The following is a 23,204-nucleotide window of genomic DNA, read 5'->3' as shown; positions in this document are numbered from 1 at the left end:
GTTTGACCATATGTTGCTCCAGAAGTGTTCCATGTCTGTTATGTTTGGTCGATTGTTTATTTTAATGTGTGTGTTATCTATTGTCTGGTAAAATTTCTTTTGGTTTGTGTTGAATGTTTGGTTTTGTTTCCTTCTATTTTCACTTTTTTTGTATCTTCTGAGTCGTTTGGCTAATGCTTGTAATTTCTGCTTCTTTTCGTCTAATTGCTCTGTCGCTTCTTGTTGTGAGATTTTACCTAACCTTTTTCGTTTTTTTCCGAGATTTCATCTCTTATAAATTGTGTTAGCTGTCCGATGTCTTTTCTCAGTTTTTCTATTTTGATCTGTAGCCTGTGTTGCCATGCTGGTTTTGTGGGTTTCTTCTGTGTGTTGGTTGGTTCTGATCTCTGCCTAGTGTGTATATTTAGTGTAGTGAGTCCTCCTATATAAACCAGTAGTTGTAACTCTTCCATAGTTGTATTTTCATTTATTTTGTTGTGTATGACTGTGTTGATAGTTTTTATTGTTGTTTCGACTTGTGGGTTATTTGGTGGTCTACGCAAGAATGGTCTAATGTCTGTATTTGTGTCTTTGTATTCTATATATGTTAGCTGAAATTTTTCTTCTATATCTAACATCTGTGTCACTTCGTGTTCTATTTGTGCTTGTTCTGGTGGCTGTCTTAAGATTTCGTTTTCCTCTGATTGTTTAATTGGTGCATGTTGTTCTTTGTTTGTTTGCTCTGGGATGTTTGAGTCCATTACTGTATTTTCTTCTTCTTCTGATTGCACATTATTTTGTTCCAGTATTTGTTGTACTTGATGTTTGATGTTTTCTAATTCTGACTGGGGTATCCTGTTATTTTTTATTATTACACGGATCTGATCAGCTAATCGTTGTTCTGTTAAAAATTTTAATTCTGGGTATCTGGTAATAAATGTTGTGTATACTTGTGATCTGTATCCAGTTGTGTTGGTTCCTAGGTTTGTTGCTTGGTAATAACAGAACATGAGGTGTCGGTAACTTCATCTGACCATCTCATCCTCTGTCTTTGTTTTCCTTCTAGGGTGGTTGCAGGAAGCATATCCTGCAAAACACCTCTATTTGGATTTAAATCATTTTCCAGTTGGCTAGCAGTGTCGTTACCATTGTGGGCGGGCATAGGGTTCAAGCGTCGTCCCCGACCATGACGGCGCTTGTCCGAGGCTTCTTTAGTTCTGTCCTGAACCAACTAATCACACTAAAAGGGGGGGTTAGCCCTATTAGTGGTTTGTTCTTTTCGTCGCCTTTTACGACTGGCAGAACATACCAGAGGCCTATTCTTTTATTATTAATTATTATTATTATTATTATTATTATTATTATTATTATTATTATTATTATTATTATTATTATTATTATTATTATTATTATTATTTCATGTGGCACTACAGCCTTGCCACACTGAGTATCTTTGCGTCTCAGTTAAAGCTCTGACAACAGATGAACCCATTTTTGCCCACTGCGGCAGGCAAAAGTGAAATAGGCTGCTGGCAGTGGCAGATAGAGAGATTTTGCATGTTCATTGTGCTACTAGAACACTGCAGGTGAACTAACATTCCAGTGGGGCACACCGGTAACAGTGGACAGTAAATTTTATGTCGAGAACTCCTACTGATGGAGGTATGTTCTAAGGCATCAAGTACCACTGAACGAGCAGTTTTAAAGAGGGTCCAGCTCTCATTACTAAATAGTATACTAGGATGCATCAATATTCTTCGCTGCCAGGACTATAATTCTCTTAAGTCCTGTTCCTTGACAAGGATCAACCTATGTACTAGTCACAACTTGTCAAGAACAGTAACTTATAGTTGTCCTGAAAATACTTGTCATGAGTGCCTACAATATCCCATTAAATCATTTCCATATGGTATGGATCAAATCTCCACAAATGACAATCACAAAAATATTTGCCCAAGTACAGTGTGGGGCAAAAAGACCTGAGGGTATTTAATTAATAAGACCTCATGTATTATGCAACTGTGGCACTGTTACACATTGTTTGTTGCCTGCATGATGCTGTTTCACTAGCCTTGGAGCTCTGCTTGTGTAAGCACAGTGCACCTTTTGTGAGAACATTTTTAAATGTTCTGACTCTTGCTTTGCAACACAACAACAGCTCAGCCAGCACTTCAATATAGGTCAAAGAGGGCACTTTTCATCCTGCAACATAATTCTGCTATGGGTGAAATAATTCAGAGCAACGAGTTCAACCCTAAAACAAAAGTCATTCAGAGCACAAGAAGAGATTGGCAAGTGAGATATGTGGTGGGTATTAATACCAGCCAGCTTGTAAACTCGCTTCTGATGTGCACCTCTCTGATTGCAGTGTACAGCAAATATTTTATTATAAATTACACTTTTGGCATCACAAAATTGTCATGGCTCAGGAATTTAATCAAGTGAAGACTTGGTTCTCATGATGAGTGGCTAAACTCATTTCCTTTTATCTGGTTATGTTAGCAATCAGAACTTTTGCTGCCAGACAGACAAAACCTATGAAGTGATGTATGAATGTCTTCTTACACTGACAAAGTGACAGTGAGAGGTGGAATTGTGAAGTACAGTAGTACATAACTGGGCCATGTTTCAGTAAGGTAGGGCAGTAGCTTACACACTTAACAAAGATAACTTCATTGAGTGAAAACATGACTTCATTGAGTGTTCAATTCCCTGGTCATTAGTTTCTCACAATGGCAACATTGCCTGACTCAAAGAATTATCAATATCAAATCTCAGCATTTGGTTTTTTTCCTTCTCTTTCTTTTTAGTTATTTTATACACTGGAAAATGTCAAGGTACCATTTGCCAGGAACACACTAGCATACTAAAAGAAGTTTGGGTGTGTGCGACACCTTTGGAAAGAGTCAAGAGTGCACAGCTAGGAACAGACACCACTCTCATTTTGTCATTTTCAAATCATAAGATGATGTTTTACAGGCATTTTAGTACTCTTAAACAAATGCTGAATCAATAAACTTGTTAAAATGTCGTGTAATAAACACGGTATTATTAATTAAAAATCATCCTTTCATCTTGACACACCCTGTAATATCCTACTACCATCTACTGATACATGTCTTTTCTCACAAACTAAGGCAAAGAGTGTTCCTTGGGTTTGGATATTTTCCCTTTTTGTTATCTTATGAAATTATATTTTGGCACAGTCCACCTAAATTAAATAAAGTATTTATTTAGTAGAAGCTAAAACGAAGACTGTTGCACAGACAACCTTGTAGATAGGGCAACCACAGCTATGGATAGTCATCTTGGGTATTAATAACCGCTTAAGTTGTATTTAGTCCTTTATTATTTGATCACTACCGGTTTAGTGGCACTACAAGCCACATCTTCAGTTAACATATAAGCAAAACATTAGCTCGAAAAAACTTTGAAATTTTTTACCCAACATTCATTCTCCGTCATAACAAAACACTGCCTTTCAGCGGTGCTTTGTTCTGATGGACAACGAATATTTGGTAGAAAGTGTCTGAGATTTTCCACTGATGTTTTAGTCATATGTTCACCTAAAGATGTGGCGTTTAGTGCACACACCAACTGTAGTGATCCAATAATAAAGGACTACATACAGCTGAAGTAGTTATTAATACCCCGAGATAAAAACTGTTGTGTAAAGTAAATAATGACGAATGTAGCAGAGGCACTTTGAAGGATATTTCAAATCTAATACTCAATTCTCAGTGCACTTAACTTCTGACAGTTTTCGTTGTTGATGTTAAAAATCCATTCCAACTGAAAACCTATTTGCACAATAACAATACAAGACCCAAAAATAATTTCCTATAAATAATGTCTCCTTGCTGTCATTTCTTTTGCCCTTTTCCCTTTCATCCCTCAGAAACGCCTTACAAATATCAAAATATTATCATACCTGATGTCATTATAACTAGGTTTAACAATTCTACATTTCTTTTTATCCCATCATCTAATTTCTACTTTCAGCACTGTTCAGTTAATACAAAAACTGATTGCATTTGCAAGTCTCTAAATGTATCTTTTCCCTCTTAGCTCTGGAAGAAAGGCAGACTGGGAGCTGGAACTTTTACAAATCTATAAATATTGATTGTGCATTTGCCACAGATCGACTGCCTTAAAAGTTGACAATTGAGATTATCTTCATACAGTTCACTGTAGTTATTACATATTAAACAGGATTCATTAGTGTAATATAGCTCAGCAATTTTTGTGGGGGTGCTGAGTGCAGTTGTACTGCTATAAGTTGGCCAGTATTGACTCATTTCTGCTACGAAATTTCTATACTAGTATTTTTATAATTTGTAGCAACAAGATTTCTGTTTCACTTATAGAAACTCAATACACGATCATTATCTGTCACCTACACTTTCATGGAAACACATGTTTCCCCTTGCATATATGCTGCCTGTCCTGTGAAAGACATGTTGGTGGAAGGCAGGGATTGCTCCCAGTACCACCCACATGAACTGCTAAGTTACATTGTGTAAATAGTACCCATGCATCAACAGTAATGAAGTTTTTTTGTATTAAAATCCTTTGTTACAAACCTGCTGAATATAACATTCTTCTGAAGTTCATGGCGATCAAAGGTAGCGAGGGCACATAAACCACCATACATTGCAACATTGCTGGCCGACAGCAGTTCCGGGAAATCACAGTGATCAAAATTTGCTTGCAGGAAGTGTCTCGCTGCAGACTTATATTTCTTGGTGGCCAGTTCCGCTAGAGCAGAGGCACACTTCAGCCTGGTGAGAATCGTCTGATTGCTATCTTTGCCATGTACCTACATGAGCAACATCAGGGTTTCAGTGAACACTTCCACTTCAAGATACACTGTCAATATATTTACATTCCCACAAATGTGGTAAAATATGTTGTCAATCACATAATAAATTACACATTACATATAGTACAAAAACAGAAAAAGCTGTAAGTCAGAAAATAGCAAAGATACACGATGACACACTGGAGAGGGCAAATAATGCATAGAAACAATGTGAAAAACACACGAACACTATCCGTTAGAGTGAGCCCCTCCTACAAGTTACAAAAATGATATCAACACCATTTAACTCAGTAGCACACCTACATTTATCATCAGTAGTATGATATATGCAATCCATATCAAGTGAAATTTAGGTTGCACTGAAGATTTTTGGTAGGGATTATCTTGGATCATGAGTCCTCAATAGCCTCAATAGTCCTCAGTGGCCCATGGAAAGGGTTTGAACACTTGCTGTTCATGTTGTACACTGATAAGCCAAAACATTATGACAACTGTCCCCCACAACATTTCATGCCGCCTGGTGGTATTGCGGCCATGTGGCGTGGTAACAGAAGTGTGTACGCAGAGAGCAGAAACAGATGGGAAACCATCCCAGTGATCTGGGCTGGAAATGTGGAAATTCATTGCCGTAAGCGACTTTGACAAAGGGCATATTATTATTACACAGAGCTTGTTAACAAATATCTTGAAAATTGTGAAGCTGGTTGTATATTCATGTCCTACTGTCGTGAGCATCTACGGAAACAGGTACAAGGACAGTGAAACTACCACTAGGCGTTAAATGGTTGGACATGCACGACTCTTCATAGAATGTGGAGTTTGGAGGTTTGTCTGCTCTATAAAGTAGGATAGATACTGATCTGTGGCACCTCTGCCAAAAGAGCATAATGCTGGTGCATGCACAAGTGTTCAAAGCACACCATTCATTGTATGTTGTTGAACACTGAGCTCTGCAGCAGACCACCCCTACGTGTTCACACATTGACCCAATGACATCATAAATTACAACTGCAGTGGGCACGAGACTATCGGGTTTCAATCATCAATCAATGGAAATGTGTCAGCTCTACAGGTGAATCATGTTTTTGCTACACTATACTGATGGTCATCTCCACAAACGCCGTCATCGAGGTGAGTGGGGGCTCGACGTGTGCAGCGTGCCACAGAAGTTAGCTGGTGGGTGCAGTATTATGCTATGGGAGACACTCTGCACCTGCACGGTACCTGTGGTAATAATCGAAGACACACTGACAGCTGCGAACCACCTGCATCCCTTCATGTTTGATGTCTTGCCCAACGGAGATGTCATCTTTCAGCAGTATAATCGCATGTGTCCCTGAGCCAGAATTGTGTTTCAATGGTTTGAGGAGCATTATAGTGAACTCACATTGGTGTCTCAGTGATCAAATTCACCTGATTTTAATCCTATGGAACCCATCTGGGTTGCTGCCGGGCACCACATCACGTATGCAGATCAGTTGCCCATTTCTTACACAAATTACATGACCTGTGCATGAGCTCCAGAAACCTACCAACAAACTGTGTGATCCCTGATGCAGAATCAGTTATGTATTTTGTTCCAAAGATGGACACAAGTTATTAAGCAGGTGGTCATAATATTTCAGCTCATCAGTGTACATTAATGATCTGTTATATAATGAAATGCATGAAAATATTGATTTCATGGATGATGCAATTATGTGTAGTGAATTACTATCTGGAAGAAGTTGCACATATTCAATAAAATTTTGCACTTCACTAAAATAATAATAATAATAATAATAATAATAATAATAATAATAATAATAATATCCTATGATTACAATAACAATGAATAACAGCTGGAATCAGGCACCCCATAAAAATTCCTGGTGTAACTGTTTGCAGGGATAGGACATGGAATACTCACAAAGGCTCAGTTGTAGGTAAAGCTGCTGGCAGACTTCAGTTCATTGGTAGGATATTAGGAAAACGCAGCCTATAAAACTGACAGACTGACTGATTACAGTGTATACAATCAACACCAAATATAACCAGTAGGAATGCTGGACGTACACAAATAACAGCAGCACAAACGATCACAGGTTGGTTTGACTCATGGGAGAGCACCACGGAGGCGCTGAAAAACTGAAATGGCAGATGGTTTTCGATAAGCAGTAACTGTCTTGAAAGCATACTTCCCAAGTTTCTAGAACAATTTATTTAAGTGAAGGATTTACAAATATAGTACAACATCCAATGTATCACTCCAGCTGAAATCGCAAATACAAGCTTCGACTAACTACAGAGTGTACAAAAGTTTTTAAGCAATCATTCTTCCCTTGCTCCAGACACAAATGGAACAGGAAGAAGCCCTAATAACTTGCACAACAGAAAGTACCCTCTGCCATGCACCTCAGTATGGTCTGCAAAGTACTAGTGTAGATGCAGATCTGCCAAAATAGCAGGGAAATGTGTGTGAAGATTCTCAGAAAAGACACGTGGTACATTCTTTTCTGAAATTTTCACTTCTGTCAATGAGAGACGATTTCAAGAATTTTAGATTGTTTCCTTCATTCCTTTATACAGCTTTCTGTTTACCTTTTTCATCCAATTTAAATCACTCTGCCTGTACCACCTGAAGTGGGGGAAGCACAGGGAAGAGGCAAGTCATTTTTTATACAGCATTCAAGCAAAAGAAAATAACTCAATAAGAAAAGGAATTATTCTGGAAGAACCTTTTGTCAACTGAAATGTAGTGCCTCTAGGATGATATTTTGTGTTGCCAACGTGATGGAAATTGAGGATGGAGTAATAAAGATGCAGAACTATGGGAAGTGCATCCTGACAAGTTACGGACAGATGCAGAAAAAGTAAGCAAGCTAATGACTCAATTCAAAATACAATGTAGGGGCAACTAATATTTTCAAAAACTGTATAACTGGGCAGATATGACTAGTAGTACCCGTGGTCTAGGGATAGCATCTTTGATTCATAATCAAAACGAGGATGCAGAAGGCAATGGAAACCACTGCATTAAAAACATGTAATGTGTATCCACAGGACATGTGGCCTGTATTTGAAGAAGTGTCATGATGATCTCTCCATTGGCAAAAGATTCCGGAATAGTCCCCCATTCGGATCTCCAGGAGGGGACTGCCAAGGGGGAGGTTACCATGAGAAAAAGACTGAATAATCAACGAAAGGATAACGTTCTACAAGTCGGGGCGTGGAATGTCGGAAGCTTGAACGTGGTAGGGAAACTAGAAAATCTGAAAAGGGAAATGCAAAGGCTCAATCTAGATATAGTAGGGGTCAGTGAAGTGAAGTGGAAGGAAGACAAGGATTTCTGGTCAGATGAGTATCGGGTAATATCAACAGCAGCAGAAAATGGTATAACAGGTGTAGGATTCGTTATGAATAGGAAGGTAGGGCAGAGGGTGCGTTACTGTGAACAGTTCAGTGACCGGGTTGTTCTAAGAATCGACAGCAGACCAACACCGACAACAATAGTTCAGACATACATGCCGACGTCGCAAGCTGAAGATGAACAGATAGAGAAAGTGTATGAGGATATTGGAAGGGTAACGCCGTATGTAAAGGGGGACGAAATTCTAATAGTCACGGGCGACTGGAATGCAGTTGTAGGGGAAGGAGTAGAAGAAAAGGTTACAGGAGAATATGGGCTTGGGACAAGGAATGAAAGAGGAGAAAGACTAATTGAGTTCTGTAACAAGTTTCAGCTAGTAATAGCTAATACCCTGTTCAAGAATCACAAGAGGAGGAGGTATACTTGGAAAAGGCCGGGAGATACGGGAAGATTTCAATTAGATTACATCATGGTCAGACAGAGATTCCGAAATCAGATACTGGATTGTAAGGCGTACCCAGGAGCAGATATAGACTCAGATCACAATATAGTAGTGATGAAGAGTAGGCTGAAGTTCAAGACATTAGTCAGGAAGAATCAATACGCAAAGAAGTGGGATATGGAAGTACTAAGGAATGACGAGATACGTTTGAAGTTCTCTAACGCTATAGATACAGCAATAAGGAATAGCGCAGTAGGCAGCACAGTTGAAGAGGAATGGACATCTCTAAAAAGGGCCATCACAGAAGTTGGGAAGGAAAACATAGGTACAAAGAAGGTAGCTGCGAAGAAACCATGGGTAACAGAAGAAATACTTCAGTTGATTGATGAGAGGAGGAAGTACAAACATGTTCCGGGAAAATCAGGAATACAGAAATACAAGTTGCTGAGGAATGAAATAAATAGGAAATGCAGGGAAGCCAAGATGAAATGGCTGCAGGAAAAATGTGAAGACATCGAAAAAGATATGATTGTCGGACGGACAGACTCAGCATACAGGAAAGTCAAAACAACCTTAGGTGTCATTAAAAGCAACGGTGGTAACATTAAGAGTGCAACGGGAATTCCACTGTTAAACGCAGAGGAGAGAGCAGATAGGTGGAAAGAATACATTGAAAGCCTCTATGAGGGTGAAGATTTGTCTGATGTGATAGAAGAAGAAACAGGAGTAGATTTAGAAGAGATAGGGGATTCAGTATTAGAATCTGAATTTAAAAGAGCTTTGGAGGACTTACGGTCAAATAAGGCAGAAGGGATAGATAACATTCCATCAGAATTTCTAAAATCATTGGGGGAAGTGGCAACAAAACGACTATTCACGTTGGTGTGTAGAATATATGAGTCTGGCGACATACCATCTGATTTTTGGAAAAGCATCATCCACACAATTCCGAAGACGGCAAGAGCTGACAAGTGCAAGAATTATCACACAATCAGCTTAACAGCTCATGCATCAAAGCTGCTTGCAAGAATAATATACAGAAGAATGGAAAAGAAAGTTGAGAATGCGCTAGGTGACGATCAGTTTGGCTTTAGGAAAAAGTAAAGGGACGAGAGAGGCAATTCTGACGTTACGGGTAATAATGGAAGCAAGGCTAAAGAAAAATCAAGACACTTTCATAGGATTTGTCGACCTGGAAAAAGCATTTGACAATATAAAATGGTTCAAGCTGTTCGAGATTCTGAAAAAAGTAGAGGTAAACTATAGGGAGAGACGGGTCATATACAATATGTACAACAACCAAGAGGGAATAATAAGAGTGGACGATCAAGAACGAAGTGCTCGTATTAAGAAGGGTGTAAGACAAGGCTGTACCCTTTCGCCCCTACTCTTCAATCTGTACATCGAGGAAGCAATGACGGAAATAAAAGAAAGGTTCAGGAGTGGAATTAAAATACAAGGTGATAGGATATCAATGATACGATTTGCTGATGACATTGCTATCCTGAGTGAAAGTGAAGAAGAATTAAATGATCTGCTGAACGGAATGAACAGTCTAATGAGTACACAGTATGGTTTGAGAGTAAATCGGAGAAAGACGAAGGTAATGAGAAGTAGTAGAAATGAGAACAGCGAGAAACTTAACATCAGGATTGATGGTCACGAAGTCAATGAAGTTAAGGAATTCTGCTACCTAGGCAGTAAAATAACCAATGACGGACGGAGCAAGGAGGACATCAAAAGCAGACTCGCTATGGCAAAAAAGGCATTTCTGGCCAAGAGAAGTCATTAATATCAAATACCGGCCTTAATTTGAGGAAGAAATTTCTGAGGATGTACGTCTGGAGTACAGCATTGTATGGTAGTGAAACATGGACTGTGTGAAAACCGGAACAGAAGAGAATCGAAACATTTGAGATGTGGTGCTATAGACGAATGTTGAAAATTAGGTGGACTGATAAGGTAAAGAATGAGGAGGTTCTACGTAGAATCAGAGAGGAAAGGAATATGTGGAAAACACTGATAAGGAGAAGGGACAGGATGATCGGACATCTGCTAAGACATGAGGGAATGACTTCCATGGTACTAGAGGGAGCTGTAGAGGGCAAAAACTGTAGAGGAAGACAGAGATTGGAATACGTCAAGCAAATAATTGAGGACGTAGGTTGCAAGTGCTACTCTAAGATGAAGAGGTTAGCACAGGAAAGGAATTCGTGGCGGGCCGCATCAAACCAGTCAGTAGACTGATGACAAAAAATGACTAGTCAGCACCTAGTTGCACCAGCCTGGTCAGTAAGTATGGATTACTGGGAAGCAACACACAACAATATAATAAACGCAACCCTGTTTCTGTCTTGGAAACTAAACTTCTGCTGTATTACAAGTGTCCAGAATTTAACAATACCAGAGAAGGAAAGTTGCTACTCACCATATAGCGGAGACGCTGAGTCGCGATAGGCACAATAAAAACATTCACACAATTAAAGCTTTTGGCCATTAAGGCCTTTGTCAGCAGCACACACACACACACACACACACACACACACACACACACACACACACACACACACACACACACACACACACACCCCTGCAGTCTCAGAGCGCTGAGAGTCATGTAAAATTGATACTAGATTTTTCATAAACTTGGGGAAAAAAAAAAAAAAAAAAGGTGTGTGTGTGTGTGTGTGTGTGTGTGTGTGTGTGTGTGTGTGTGTGTGTGGGTGGGGGGGGGGGGGGCACACTGAAGTATAAGGAACTGCATCAAGCATCAAAGCAATCTAATTTCTGTAGGATGTTGGAACATAAGCTAGAGTGATTTTAGCAGAAATGGTAGAGAGAGAGAGAGAGAGAGAGAGAGAGAGAGAGAGAGAGAGAGAGAGAGAAATGTGAAGTCCTGAGAAGGTCCTGAACTGAGGCAAATGCCACTTTATAAGAATCATTTCTAAAGAAAGAGTGATACCCTCTTCATATGGATGTTAGCTGCTCCTGCAACTATTACAGAGATTTGTTTAGAACTAACGGAGGAAATAATGCTTCTGAATGACTATAATAATCATTATGATAATGAAATTACAACCAAACACCAGAAAGCTGAAACATGGAACAGAGACAATTTTAAGTGAACATTACTTTGTACATAAACAAGAAAATTTTTACTTTCATAATTACAATAAAACAGTAGTGCTATTTGAAATGGCTGCTTAGGAATCAAAAGTAACAGTAACATTTAACTGACCACATAAATGAAGAAAAGACAATAATTCTATCAATAAAAAATTCTTAACATAACTTTCTAGGGAGGGCAAAAACAGCTCAGGCACATTATGAATAACAATAATGCCACTGAACTCTCAATAGCTGTTCAAATTATCATAAAAATTACAAAAATTCGGTTTCACATCAGTATAGACGCATCTTCAGTTTTATCTGTCAAAAATACAAATCACTGTATAAAATTTTTCTAACAGTAGAAATACAGAACCATAATGTTTACATTCAACAAGAAGCAATGATGAGTACTCACAATGGTCATATTTCCATAATGTAGATTGACAACTGCAGTGTCCCACCTTTTGGGAAGTTACCGAAGTTAAAAGTCCAACCACAATGGTGGGTTGCCATAATAAAATTGAGTACACCCAAAAGATACTTGTAAAAATGTGCGAAGCATGCCTGCTGAATGAGCCAGCTGAATGTAACTATTGTGAGTACTCATCATTGTTTCTTGTTTTATGTGAACACTATGATTATGTATTTCTATTTCAAGAATTTCATACAGTGATTTGTATTTTTAACAGATAAACCTGACAGAGCATCTATAATGATGTGAAACCAGTATTTGTGAATAAAGCACCTTCATACAGCTACGTAGCTTTTGGTAACACATCATTCTTTTATTTTTAATTGTTGTAATTTGTATGGTAATTTGAACAATTATCGGGTGTAGTTATTGTTATTTGTAACTGTATGTTTAACTGTAACCAATGCAACAGGCAAAAACAGAAACAGTGCAATACAATTACTTAAGCTACGTTAACAAAATTTTTTTGAAGTTAGAACTAGAAAGCATGAAAAATACAGAGAAAGCATATTGATAACATAGGAACAATAACTTATGAAACTGCTACATTAGAATATGATGTAATGCAATGCAAAAGTGGTGAAAGCAATTAAAGAACACTGTTGCATTGGTTTGATCCATAAAATGCAAACCGAGCAAGATATTGAGGAAAATCATAACAGTAGTGTGTGGGAAACCACAGTTTTAACAACTTGTTTTGCAGTGATTTCACAAAATTCCTAAGTATATCTAATGTATAAAAAAATTATATCACTGCAGAAGCTTACCTCTGTAAAGTCAGGCGTTGCTTCAGCCTTGCTAACATAGCTCAGAACGTGGGACCAGTTCTGCAGATAGACACTCACCTGTTGGATCAAGAGCTTACTATAACAACATACCTGAGTAACTCTACAACAGTTAACTAGGTGATTAAGAAAGCATGGTAAGCATAATGATGGTCTGACTGCATATTTTAAAACTTAACTTCTTAACATGTTATTCAATAGGGTTCTGTTTATGCAATAAGAAATAATGAGAAACACAAGTTCCACTCTCTCAACTTGCATTTATAATTTACATATTTTTTATTTATTTCGGATACGAATTTTGGTCCAATGCTACCACACTGACTAGCAAAGGCAATGTCACCAACAAGATATTCTAGCCTTTTTCAGCTCCAAATCAGGGAAGGACCGAATTCTTATTATGGACACTATCAGAATGACATGTAACAGTACTTCAATTCAAAATAAGTTTCCTTGATGAAACCTGAATCAGATAATTAATATAAACTTTTCTCAAGTGGTCAATCCTTATTAGAAATACGGGAGTTGTCCACAAAGTATGTTCTGTTTCTATTTCTATTCACAGCAGCGCTACAATCGCAGTTCCGAGCATGCGCGGCACTTACTCTGACTCATGGAGAAGACATGTATGCCATTTTCAGATTGCTGCTGCCGAAATGTGCTTTGTAGTGCTTCTTTATAATGTCAGCCATAATTGAAAATGCGCCGCATGTGAAATCAGGTCTGTGATTCGTTTTCTAAATGCAAAGAAAGTTAAACCAAAGGAAATATATCGGCAAATCTGCATGGTTTACGGACAAAATGCTACGAGTGATTCAATGGTTAGAAGATGGGTTAGACTGTTCAATGAAGGATGTGATCAAGTGCACGATGAAGAACAAAGTGGACGCCGATCTGTGGTTACTGATGAACTGGTTCACACAATTTAAGAGAAGATTAAGCACAACCACAAGTTCAAACGTAGTGCCCTTGCTATGGAAGTTCCACAAATCCCATGATCACTAATTAATGAAACTTACTGAAAAACTGAAATTTCGAAAACTTTGCTCATGTTAGGTACCCAAAATTCTGATTGAACAACACAAAAAACAATGGATGGGCAGTGCACTTCAGTTTTTGGCACACGACAACGAAGAAGGCGGTGGTTTTCTTTCTCTGGTATTCACGGGGGATAAAACTTGGGTATCGTATGACACCCTTGAAACGAAACAGCAATTAATGGAATGGCGGTACACTTCACCCCCAACAAAGGTTAAGCCTAAGCAAATCTTGACACCTCAAAAAGTCATGTGCACCATTTTTTGGGACAGAAAAAGGCATTTTGCTGATTGATTTCTTACCACGAGGCCAAACAATCAATGCACACTGTTACTGCAAGACCATTAAGAAAGTGCGCCATGCAATACAGAACACGCCAAGGATTACTGCCAAAGGGTGTCAGAAAAGTAGCAAGAACTGTGGGTCAGTGGAGACTTACCAGAATGAATGAGAAGGAAAGATTAATTGTTGGGGACTGTACTGGATGAGATTTGAAAATCTTATTTAATTAACTTAAAAGATAATTAGTATAGAAGTATAGGTACAATCAAAATTGCTGTTGCCTTTTGTTCTGTTTTACCTGTGTAATTCCCAAGTTGGACACCATACTTTCTTTGCCACTATTTTTCCTATACCAAATGAGCCCTTCATTAATCAATTAAGTCACTAAGAATTTGCATAACATCATAATTACATATGTGGCAACTGTACTCAAAATAGGTGATTTCCAGTGCATACAGAAAAAAATAGTTCTGTAATCTTCTGTAATTTACTAACTGTTATGTAGAAATGTTTGTGCATAGAAAGTAGTGGGTAAACAATTTGATGCAAGCTTGTGTGTTTCCAGATTCAATTAAGGAATGAGAATAATAAAAGCTTGTCTGCCATCAGAATAATTCACCTGTCCACATCATCTCTCTCGTTACCATGCATGTGTGAAGTGTCTTCACAGACTTCTTTGGTTGTTGCAAATATAAATTGCATTTATCAGTCTTCACATTGTGGTTATGTTTTCTATTCTTGTTCCTGTGCTGCACAAAATATTAAAACTGACCCTGTGTGTTTTTGTAGACAGATTTGTGGAATGAAGTTTAGGGCAGGTATTGTCACAAACTGTCACTGAAGGTGTAGACTATCCAACAAGTCAATTTAAAGTTAGTAAATGTGTGACAATGAAAGTCAAACTACAAAACGGTGGTGTTCTGTCAATTTTTGAATAATATTGGTCAATATTCAAAGTTTTCAGTCCCAACACAATGAACTTTTGCACTACTGAAATGAACAAGATGAGGCTCAAACCAGATTACTGCCATTCCATGCTGAAGTTGTGTTGTGTTCTTTCTGTAGTATTTTGGTCATCAAGTTTCCCCTTTCTGCTGAGGGGAGATAGAGTTCACACAGTCTATTAGCACATCCTTTAGCAGGAAGAGTAACCTTTTTAGGGAAACTACACTTGAGAAAACATTCTTGGATATTTCAAGGTTATTTTATTACACACGAAGTTAACTTCTAAATAATGCATCTCTAGTCACTAAATTCTGCAGCAGCCACCATCACTGAAATCATCTACTTTCACTTGTTTCTGGAGTGTCTAATACTGTGTAAAACATGTAAATAAAAAATTGTGTTCAAAATTCTTCTAATAACTAACACACAGTAAAACTCAGATGCTTATTGGTAAAATGTAAGCTGTTACTCTCACTATGAGTTTTCTATTTGCATATTTCTCAGTAAGTTAGCTTATTTCAACTAAAGAACATTAAATTAATCTGAAAGCAGGCATGACTGCAATCAAAATCTATTACAAATGAATGAAAGATTTTTTAAATATCCAAGATATAATATATGCAGACACATCTGAAATGTAGCAACGCAGTCTTTTCGCATTCCACGCTACTGTGAACAGTAAACAATCTAATGCTTCCACACGAAAGGTTACAGGGGGCACAAGGGAAGCCAATTTTGTATTCATTTTCAGCAGAGCAACAGAATGCAGTGTGTGATGTAGGAGACGCTCACTTGGAGGAGAGATGGGCATGTGGTCAGGTTGTGACTGGAAAGCAGCCACATGGATGGCCTCCAAGAGCTTCGAGAACATTATGAGTAGTTGACTTTCAGGTCTACGGAAGTTTAAAAGACACAGTGAAGACACCTCTCAGCCAAGTAAGTGGTCTCATCCAAGTTGGATGTAAGGAAGCTTACAGGTTACTGTCCTATTGACATAGATGTCATTAGTGATGGAGTACAGGCTTGGATTGTTTCAGAGATGCGGAAGGAAATCTCCTATACCCTTTCAAAAGAATCATCCTAGCACCTGCCTGGGGTGATTTGCGGAAATCTCTGAAAATCCAAATCTGGGTGGCTGGATGCAGAATTGAACCATCGTCCTTGAAAATGGGAGTCCATTGTGCTAACCACTGCACCATGCCACTCTGTCCGAGTTCGGTGGGTTGGAGGGAAAAATGGTGCAGTGGATAGTTGTTATTTCTCTGACCAGTAAAATAAGAATAAAATTTGTGATAACTGATTACTGAAGGCTAATGTCTGAGAAAAACGTAGAAACATCTGAAGTGGTATCAGATGCAATAATGAGGAAATATTAAAGACCTAACATGTGGATGGCTCAAGTATACCGTGGATGTGGTGGTGGTGGTGGTGGTGGTGGTGGTGGTTGTTAGTGTTTTAGGATGCTAAACACCAAAGTCACCAGCACCTCAGCAGGTGGTGGGAACACACACGGGGGCGGGGGGGGGGGGGGGGGGGGGGGGGGGACTCAGCAGCAGGTGATGGATGAAGACTGACGTCTCAGGAGCTTGCCAAGGAAATGCACAGATTACACAGCAGAAGTTTAACATGTGCTTCCTCCATATGCTGAAGTAAAAAAAAATCAAATAGCTGTTAGCTTTCAGATGCAGTTCACGTGCAGAGTTTTGTCTGAAGTGGATTTCATATCTGTGATTAATGTGGTTAGAAAAGGAACTGCACAGTGAAGACTCCATGTCCCACATGAACAAGTACATGTATGCTATGCACTTTGTCTTGCCTCATTTCATTTTTTGCTTTCAGTAGTTTTACTCCTGATGATGAATGGTCACAGTATGGTGTGCTCAGTGAATGTGTAATATCTTTCTTATCCTGTTAAGGTGTACAGTGAAACATATAACTGAGTGTGTAGTGCTCCATTACTTTATTTCAAGATCCACGTGGTAGAGAAATAAACTTTACAGACAGATGTGTGAGTAGTGTAAGTCTGAATTCCTTGTAAAGATGAAGATTCAGTGTGTTCCCTAACATCATGTTGAATAAGCAGAAGAGTATATTCTGGGTTATTGTTTCCCGTGAAGAATCTTGGCGCTATGGTGTCAGAGAGAGAGACCACGTCAATGTGTTAATATCACATGTCGAGCAGGGTGCTTAGAGACCACTGCATCTCCATCAAACTATCATGAAGAATATTTGGTTCAGTTTTTGCTTTTAGGCTTAATAATCTCCTTCCCTGGCCTAAACTGATTATAGTGTTTTGACTGTGTGAAGCAGGGACAGTTTAAGTTGAAACATTCTCATAATAAAAAAGTTTATACAGGATAGCAAACTACAGAACAGTGGCAATCAATTATGAAGTTAAGGTGAGTCACTACACAACTTAAGTTTGTTCCTGATCATCATCATCAGGCAGCAACAGGACAGGCAGGAGAGCAAATAGCTAGCAATCAAAATTAATGTCACAGTGAAGCTATTTGACAAGTTCTACACTGGCAAACAATTCACAAGTTAGCAGTAACATCTAAAAATAAAATAATGTAATAAAATTGCTTTAGAACCTTTATAACATTGAGACACATGTTGACCACATGTCTACCACTGGTGCAATAGTCTCTGGCTCTTGAATAACATTTTAATGCATTTGATAAATCACCACAGTCTAGGTAATGGTCTCCTAGGTCATCATGGCCACGTCTTATACTCTCTTTAATTGAATTCGATTTGTAGTTCTTTAAGTCTGTATCCAGTTTCTCCAACTGTAGGAACACAGAAATTAAAAAAATGAGACTAGTGTAGACCACATCTGCAAGTGTAATAATTTAAAAGAAAACAAATGGATACCTTCAGTGCAGCCTTTTTTGACTTGGATTCAACCCACACGAGATCAAGTGTCGGCAAATCTTGCGATGTAGATTGTGCGCCACCACCTGCAATATCTGGCAGACTCTGCCCTCCTGGACAACCTCCTGTGGTTCTGTAAGAAAACTTTCTGTATTTGATCAGGGAAATCCTGTGTGATGAACACGATGCAGAAATTCAAGAAGTAACTTGTTAAGCAGAAACTTATGACAAATCCTAAGTGTTTATTAATTGCATGATTGTCATTAGTATTTTCTCCTCATGTATCTCAACCACACATTTGACTGCGTCATCATCCAGCATTCCTCTTGGAGTGTAAATGCCTGCCACCACAACAAAACTAACCAAGTTTTTTTAACAGTGTAGGAACAGACAGATTGCTACTTACCCTAAACAAGACATATCAAGTTGCAGATAGATGCAATTAGAAGACACTTACATAAAGCTTTCAGCCACAGCCTTCATCAGTAAAAGAGAGATAAATACCATTCACACACGAGCAAGCACACCTCGCACACACACGACTGTCAACTCCGACATCTCGGGCTGGAAAGCTGGAGTTGGCAGTCTTGTGTGTGCGAGGTGTACGTGCGTGTGCGTGTGTGTGTGTGTGCGTGTGTGTGTGTTTTACTGATGAAGGCTGTGGCCCAAATCTTTATGTAAGAGTCTTAATTGTGCACGTTTGCAACTTGACGTGTCCTTTTTTATGGTAAGTACCAATCTTTCTTTTTTTAATACTTGCTTCCTTAATACAAATGCCGCAACTAACATGAATATAATCACTCTGTCTGCTGTAAATAACCAAGTTTGAAAATTTTCTTAATTAGAGATGTTCAGAATGTGCTGCAAATTTATTCAGAATGTTCCAAACAAGGAAAAAGGCTATCCTACACTTTAAAACAATGTAAGTCTTACAATAAGGTTCTCTTTTAGGGTTTTCAGTAAGTCTTTCGAATTTCTCAACCAATGCCAGCTAAAAATTTTGCACCACTTAAAACCAGCAAGGTCTACCACAAAACATAAATAAAAACATTACACACCACATTTTAAGGATGTCCATATATGGTTCAGAAATACCAAATACTTTGAAAGTTGTGTGTGGCAATATGGTGATACATTATTTTCTTTATTGACATTAAAACAGTGTATGATTGAATACAGTCAAAGGTTGTTGATAAAATGAACGTAGCTACAACCACCCAACCTGGAAAAAGCACACTAAAAGACATAACAATGAAAACAATTATAGATGAAATTATTTAATTGGATAAATAAAAATCTACCCACCAAGTGGTGGCAGAACACACACATTGGCAAGCTTTCGGAGCCAGTGGCTGCTCCTGCAGGCAGAAGGGCTGAAGGGGAAGGAAGAAGGTTGAAGGAAAAGGACTGAAGAGGTCTAGGAAAGGGGGAAGACTCTGGGAAAGTCACCCAGAAGTGTGGGTCAGAAGACTTACCATACAGGATGAGAGACTGTTGGGGACTGCATCAAACAAGATTTGGTAACCTGAGAGCTTAAAGGTGGAGGACAGGGTAATATGCAAGGCAGAGATTACAACTAAAACATCATGCACAGGTTAATAAGAGTGAGAAGCTAAGTGCATTGTACGTAACAGAGGTGGGAGGGGGGTGGCGAATAATAGACGGGAAAGATAATGAAAGATGTAGAAAACTAAAACTGAGTACTTACAGTGAAGAAATTAACATAAATTAAGGCCAGGTGTGTGGTGAGAACCAAGGACATGTTGTAGTGCTAATTCCCACCTGCAGAGTTATGAGAAACTGGTGTCTGGGGGAAGAATTCAAATGGCACGTGCGATGAAACAGGCGCCGTCACGAATGTCATGTTGTAGAGCATGCTCTGCAACAGGATATTGCGAGTTGCCAGTACATACCCTCTGCCTATGCCCATTCATCCTAATTGATAATTTGATGGCAGTCATGCCAATGTAGAAGGCCGAACAGTGTTTACATAGTACTTGACTGAAAGGAGTATGTTAGTGAAGCTCGACACCAGCTGTCTGACACCTCTACATACAGTGTGCCATCAAGATCCCATCATTGTGTATCAAACTGACCTGCAGTCCCTCCTCAAAACCTCAGGATCCTCGCAAGGACTAATGCATCTATCAATAGAACATCTCACCCCACCCGAACCATGCACCCCCACCTTTTACCTTCTTCCTAAGATCCACAAACCCAACCATCCTGACCATCCTATAGTTGCTAGTTTCAAAGCACCCACCAAACGTAGATCTGCCTTAGTTGATCAACACCTGCAACCCATAGTACAAAAACTCCCCTCGTACATCAAAGATAGCAACCATTTCCTAGATCATCTGAAATCCATGCCCGTCCCACTCCCACCACACACCTTGCTTGTCACCACTGATGCCACCTTCCTCTATACCAACACCCCCTACGTACATGGTCGGTCTGCTGCTGAAAATTTCCCCACTCAGCACTCACCTGATTCCAAACCTATGGCATCCTTCCTACACCCTTAATTTCATACTTACCAACAACTACTTCACCTTTGAGGGTCAGACACACAAACATATCAGGGATACGGCCATGGGAAGCAGGGTGGCTCCTTTCTATGCCAACCTTTTCATGGTTTGCTTGGAACAGGCTTTCCTGGGATCCATAAGTCTTCAGCCTCTGGTTTGGTTTAAATACATTGAGAACACCTTTGCCATATGGGATCGCAGTGAGGCTGACCTGCTAAAATTCCAAGAATCTCTGAATCCCATGCCACTTTACTTGATGTTGACCTTGTCCTCGCCAAAGGCCAGCTACACACTTCCGTCCACATTAAAGCTACCAACAAACAGTACTTACATTTTGGCAGTTGCCATCCTTTCCATGTCAAATGTTCCCATACAGCCTTGGCATCCAATGCAAATATATTTGTTCGGATGCAGACACTTTATGGCAATACACCACCATTCTCACCTCAGCCCAGTTAAAATGCAGATTTCTTGGGCCATCACATCCAATCCTGGTACTGCTGATACCTCAACAAAACAGCTTCAGAGCACACCATTGGTGACTCAGTATTATTCAGGTCTGGAATGTGTTAATCAGCTATTTTGACAGGGCCATGACCTAAAATCACACCCTGAAATGAGATCTATTCTGTCTGAAATTTTGGCCACCATGCCTAGAATAGCTTTCTGTTGCCCTCCCAATCTCCACAATATTCTTGTCAGACCCTATTCTCCTTCTGCACTCATCTCGTTACTCTATGGCTCCTACCTGTGACCGTCCCTGCTGCAAGCCTTGCCCTATGCACCCTCCTACCACAACCAATAGCCCTGCAACTGGCAAAACATATACTATCAAAGGGCGAGCCCCTTGCAAAATGACTTGTCATATACCAGCTATTATGTAAACACTGATCATCCTTCTACATCCGTATGACTACCACCAAATTATCAATTAGGACGAATGAGCATAGACAGAGGGTATATACTGGCAACTCTCAATATCCTGTTGCAGAGCATGCTCTACAACAGGACATTTGTGACCTCGGCACCTGTTTCACCACATGCGTCATCTGGATTCTTCCCCCAAGACACCAGTTTCTCAGGATTCTGCAGGTGGGAACTAGCACTACAACATGTCCTTAGTTCTCACCACCCACCTGGCCTTAACTTACAGTAATTTCTTCCGTTTCAGCTTTTCTTCACCATAACTACTCTTTGCTTCACTCTGTTTTAGTTTTCTACATCTTTCATTGTCTTTCTCGGCTATTTTCACCACTCCCTCCTACCTCTGTTGCGTACAATGCACTTAGCTTCTCACCCTTATTACCTTGTGCACAATGTTTTAGTAGTAATCTCTGTCTTGCATATTACCCTGTCTTCCACCTTTAAGCTCTCAAGTTTTCAAATCTCGTCTGATGCAGTCCCCAACAATCAGTCTTTCCTTCTCATCCCATATGGTAAGTCTTCCCTGACCCGCAATTCTGGGTGGCTTTCACAAAATCTACCACTTTTCCTAGACCTCTCCAGTCCTTTTTGTTCACCGTTCTTCTTACCCCTTCAACCCTTCTGCCTGAAGAAGGGACCACTGGCTCCTAAAGCTTGCCAATCACAACAGTCTTATGAGTGTGTTCTGCCACCACTTTGAGAGTACACACTCAATAAATGTATTGGTTTCAATTTATTTGAACTAATTCTATTGAGCTAATTCCAAAGACATTACTTGAAGAAAGACACAAAATACTCCCGATGAACAAAATTTAATTTTCCAACTCACACGCTACTAAAGCCACAAAAATAGGTATAACGTACCAAATGTTTCTTGCTGTACAGAAATTAACTTTTCAAATAAAAGAGTTAGTGAAAAAAAAAAAAAAAAAAAAAAAAAAAAAAAAAAAAAAAAATCCGACACACTGGCTTCTTACCCAAGTGCTTCTTGAAGTTTTTTATGCAGCTGCTGATACAGTCCTACATTGTATGTGCACATAACGTATGTGATTGCCATCTTCAGAGCTTCCACTCTCAGAGATGGACAGTGGTCTGCTATATACATCAGTCTGTACAAGCGTGCAAGCCCAGTGTAACTGTTTGCTAAATTCTCAAGATCCTAAGGGAAAGGAAAATGAAGTATATTACACAAGTCCTGTAGAAATAATGTTATTACAATAATATGTACACAACACACAAAAAAACTAGTTGAACAGTTTTGCAATGAAGAATGTACTGCTCATTAAGCTCTGAATTTCAGGCCTTACAAGGAGAGGTCCCCAACTGTGGGATGAACTTTTTGAAACCATCTATAGTGATGTGGGTTAAGGTCCTAGGTATCACACTATGCAGCCATCCACGCTGGTGGGCCCCCATTTGCAACTAATCAGTGAAAAAATGTTTCAGAATTTCTCTACAGCCTTGGAAAATAGTGATGTTAATGATCATTTAACTGGTTTGAAAGCAATTTTTTAAATGTCTATTTCTTTGTCACATCATTTTAATCAGCGTATTAACTGTTCCAACTGTTCTGATTTCTATCTCATATCACTCTTTGTCCACTTGGAACTTTTGTGCATGTTAATTTCATTATTTTTATTTATCTATCAG

General features: G+C 39.1%; 1 protein-coding gene across 2 annotated transcripts in view; it reads right to left on the bottom strand.

Moving 5' to 3' along the window:
• Window positions 1–23,204, bottom strand: part of LOC124605429 (COP9 signalosome complex subunit 1) — a 96,436-nt gene that overhangs the window by 44,671 nt on the left and 28,561 nt on the right. For both annotated transcript variants that reach the window (XM_047137089.1, XM_047137088.1), the window contains exons 3-7: window positions 22,532–22,713; window positions 18,103–18,235; window positions 17,820–18,017; window positions 12,943–13,020; window positions 4,563–4,798 (exon numbers count right to left, since the gene is read on the bottom strand). In XM_047137089.1, the coding sequence (XP_046993045.1) occupies window positions 4,563–4,798; window positions 12,943–13,020; window positions 17,820–18,017; window positions 18,103–18,235; window positions 22,532–22,713 (827 nt within the window). The remainder of the gene's footprint in view (window positions 1–4,562; window positions 4,799–12,942; window positions 13,021–17,819; window positions 18,018–18,102; window positions 18,236–22,531; window positions 22,714–23,204) is intronic.

The sequence above is a fragment of the Schistocerca americana genome, chromosome 3 (assembly GCF_021461395.2).
Source record: "Schistocerca americana isolate TAMUIC-IGC-003095 chromosome 3, iqSchAmer2.1, whole genome shotgun sequence".
In the NCBI taxonomy this organism is placed as follows: Eukaryota; Metazoa; Arthropoda; class Insecta; order Orthoptera; family Acrididae; genus Schistocerca; species Schistocerca americana.
This window is presented reverse-complemented; position numbering and strand designations above follow the sequence as displayed.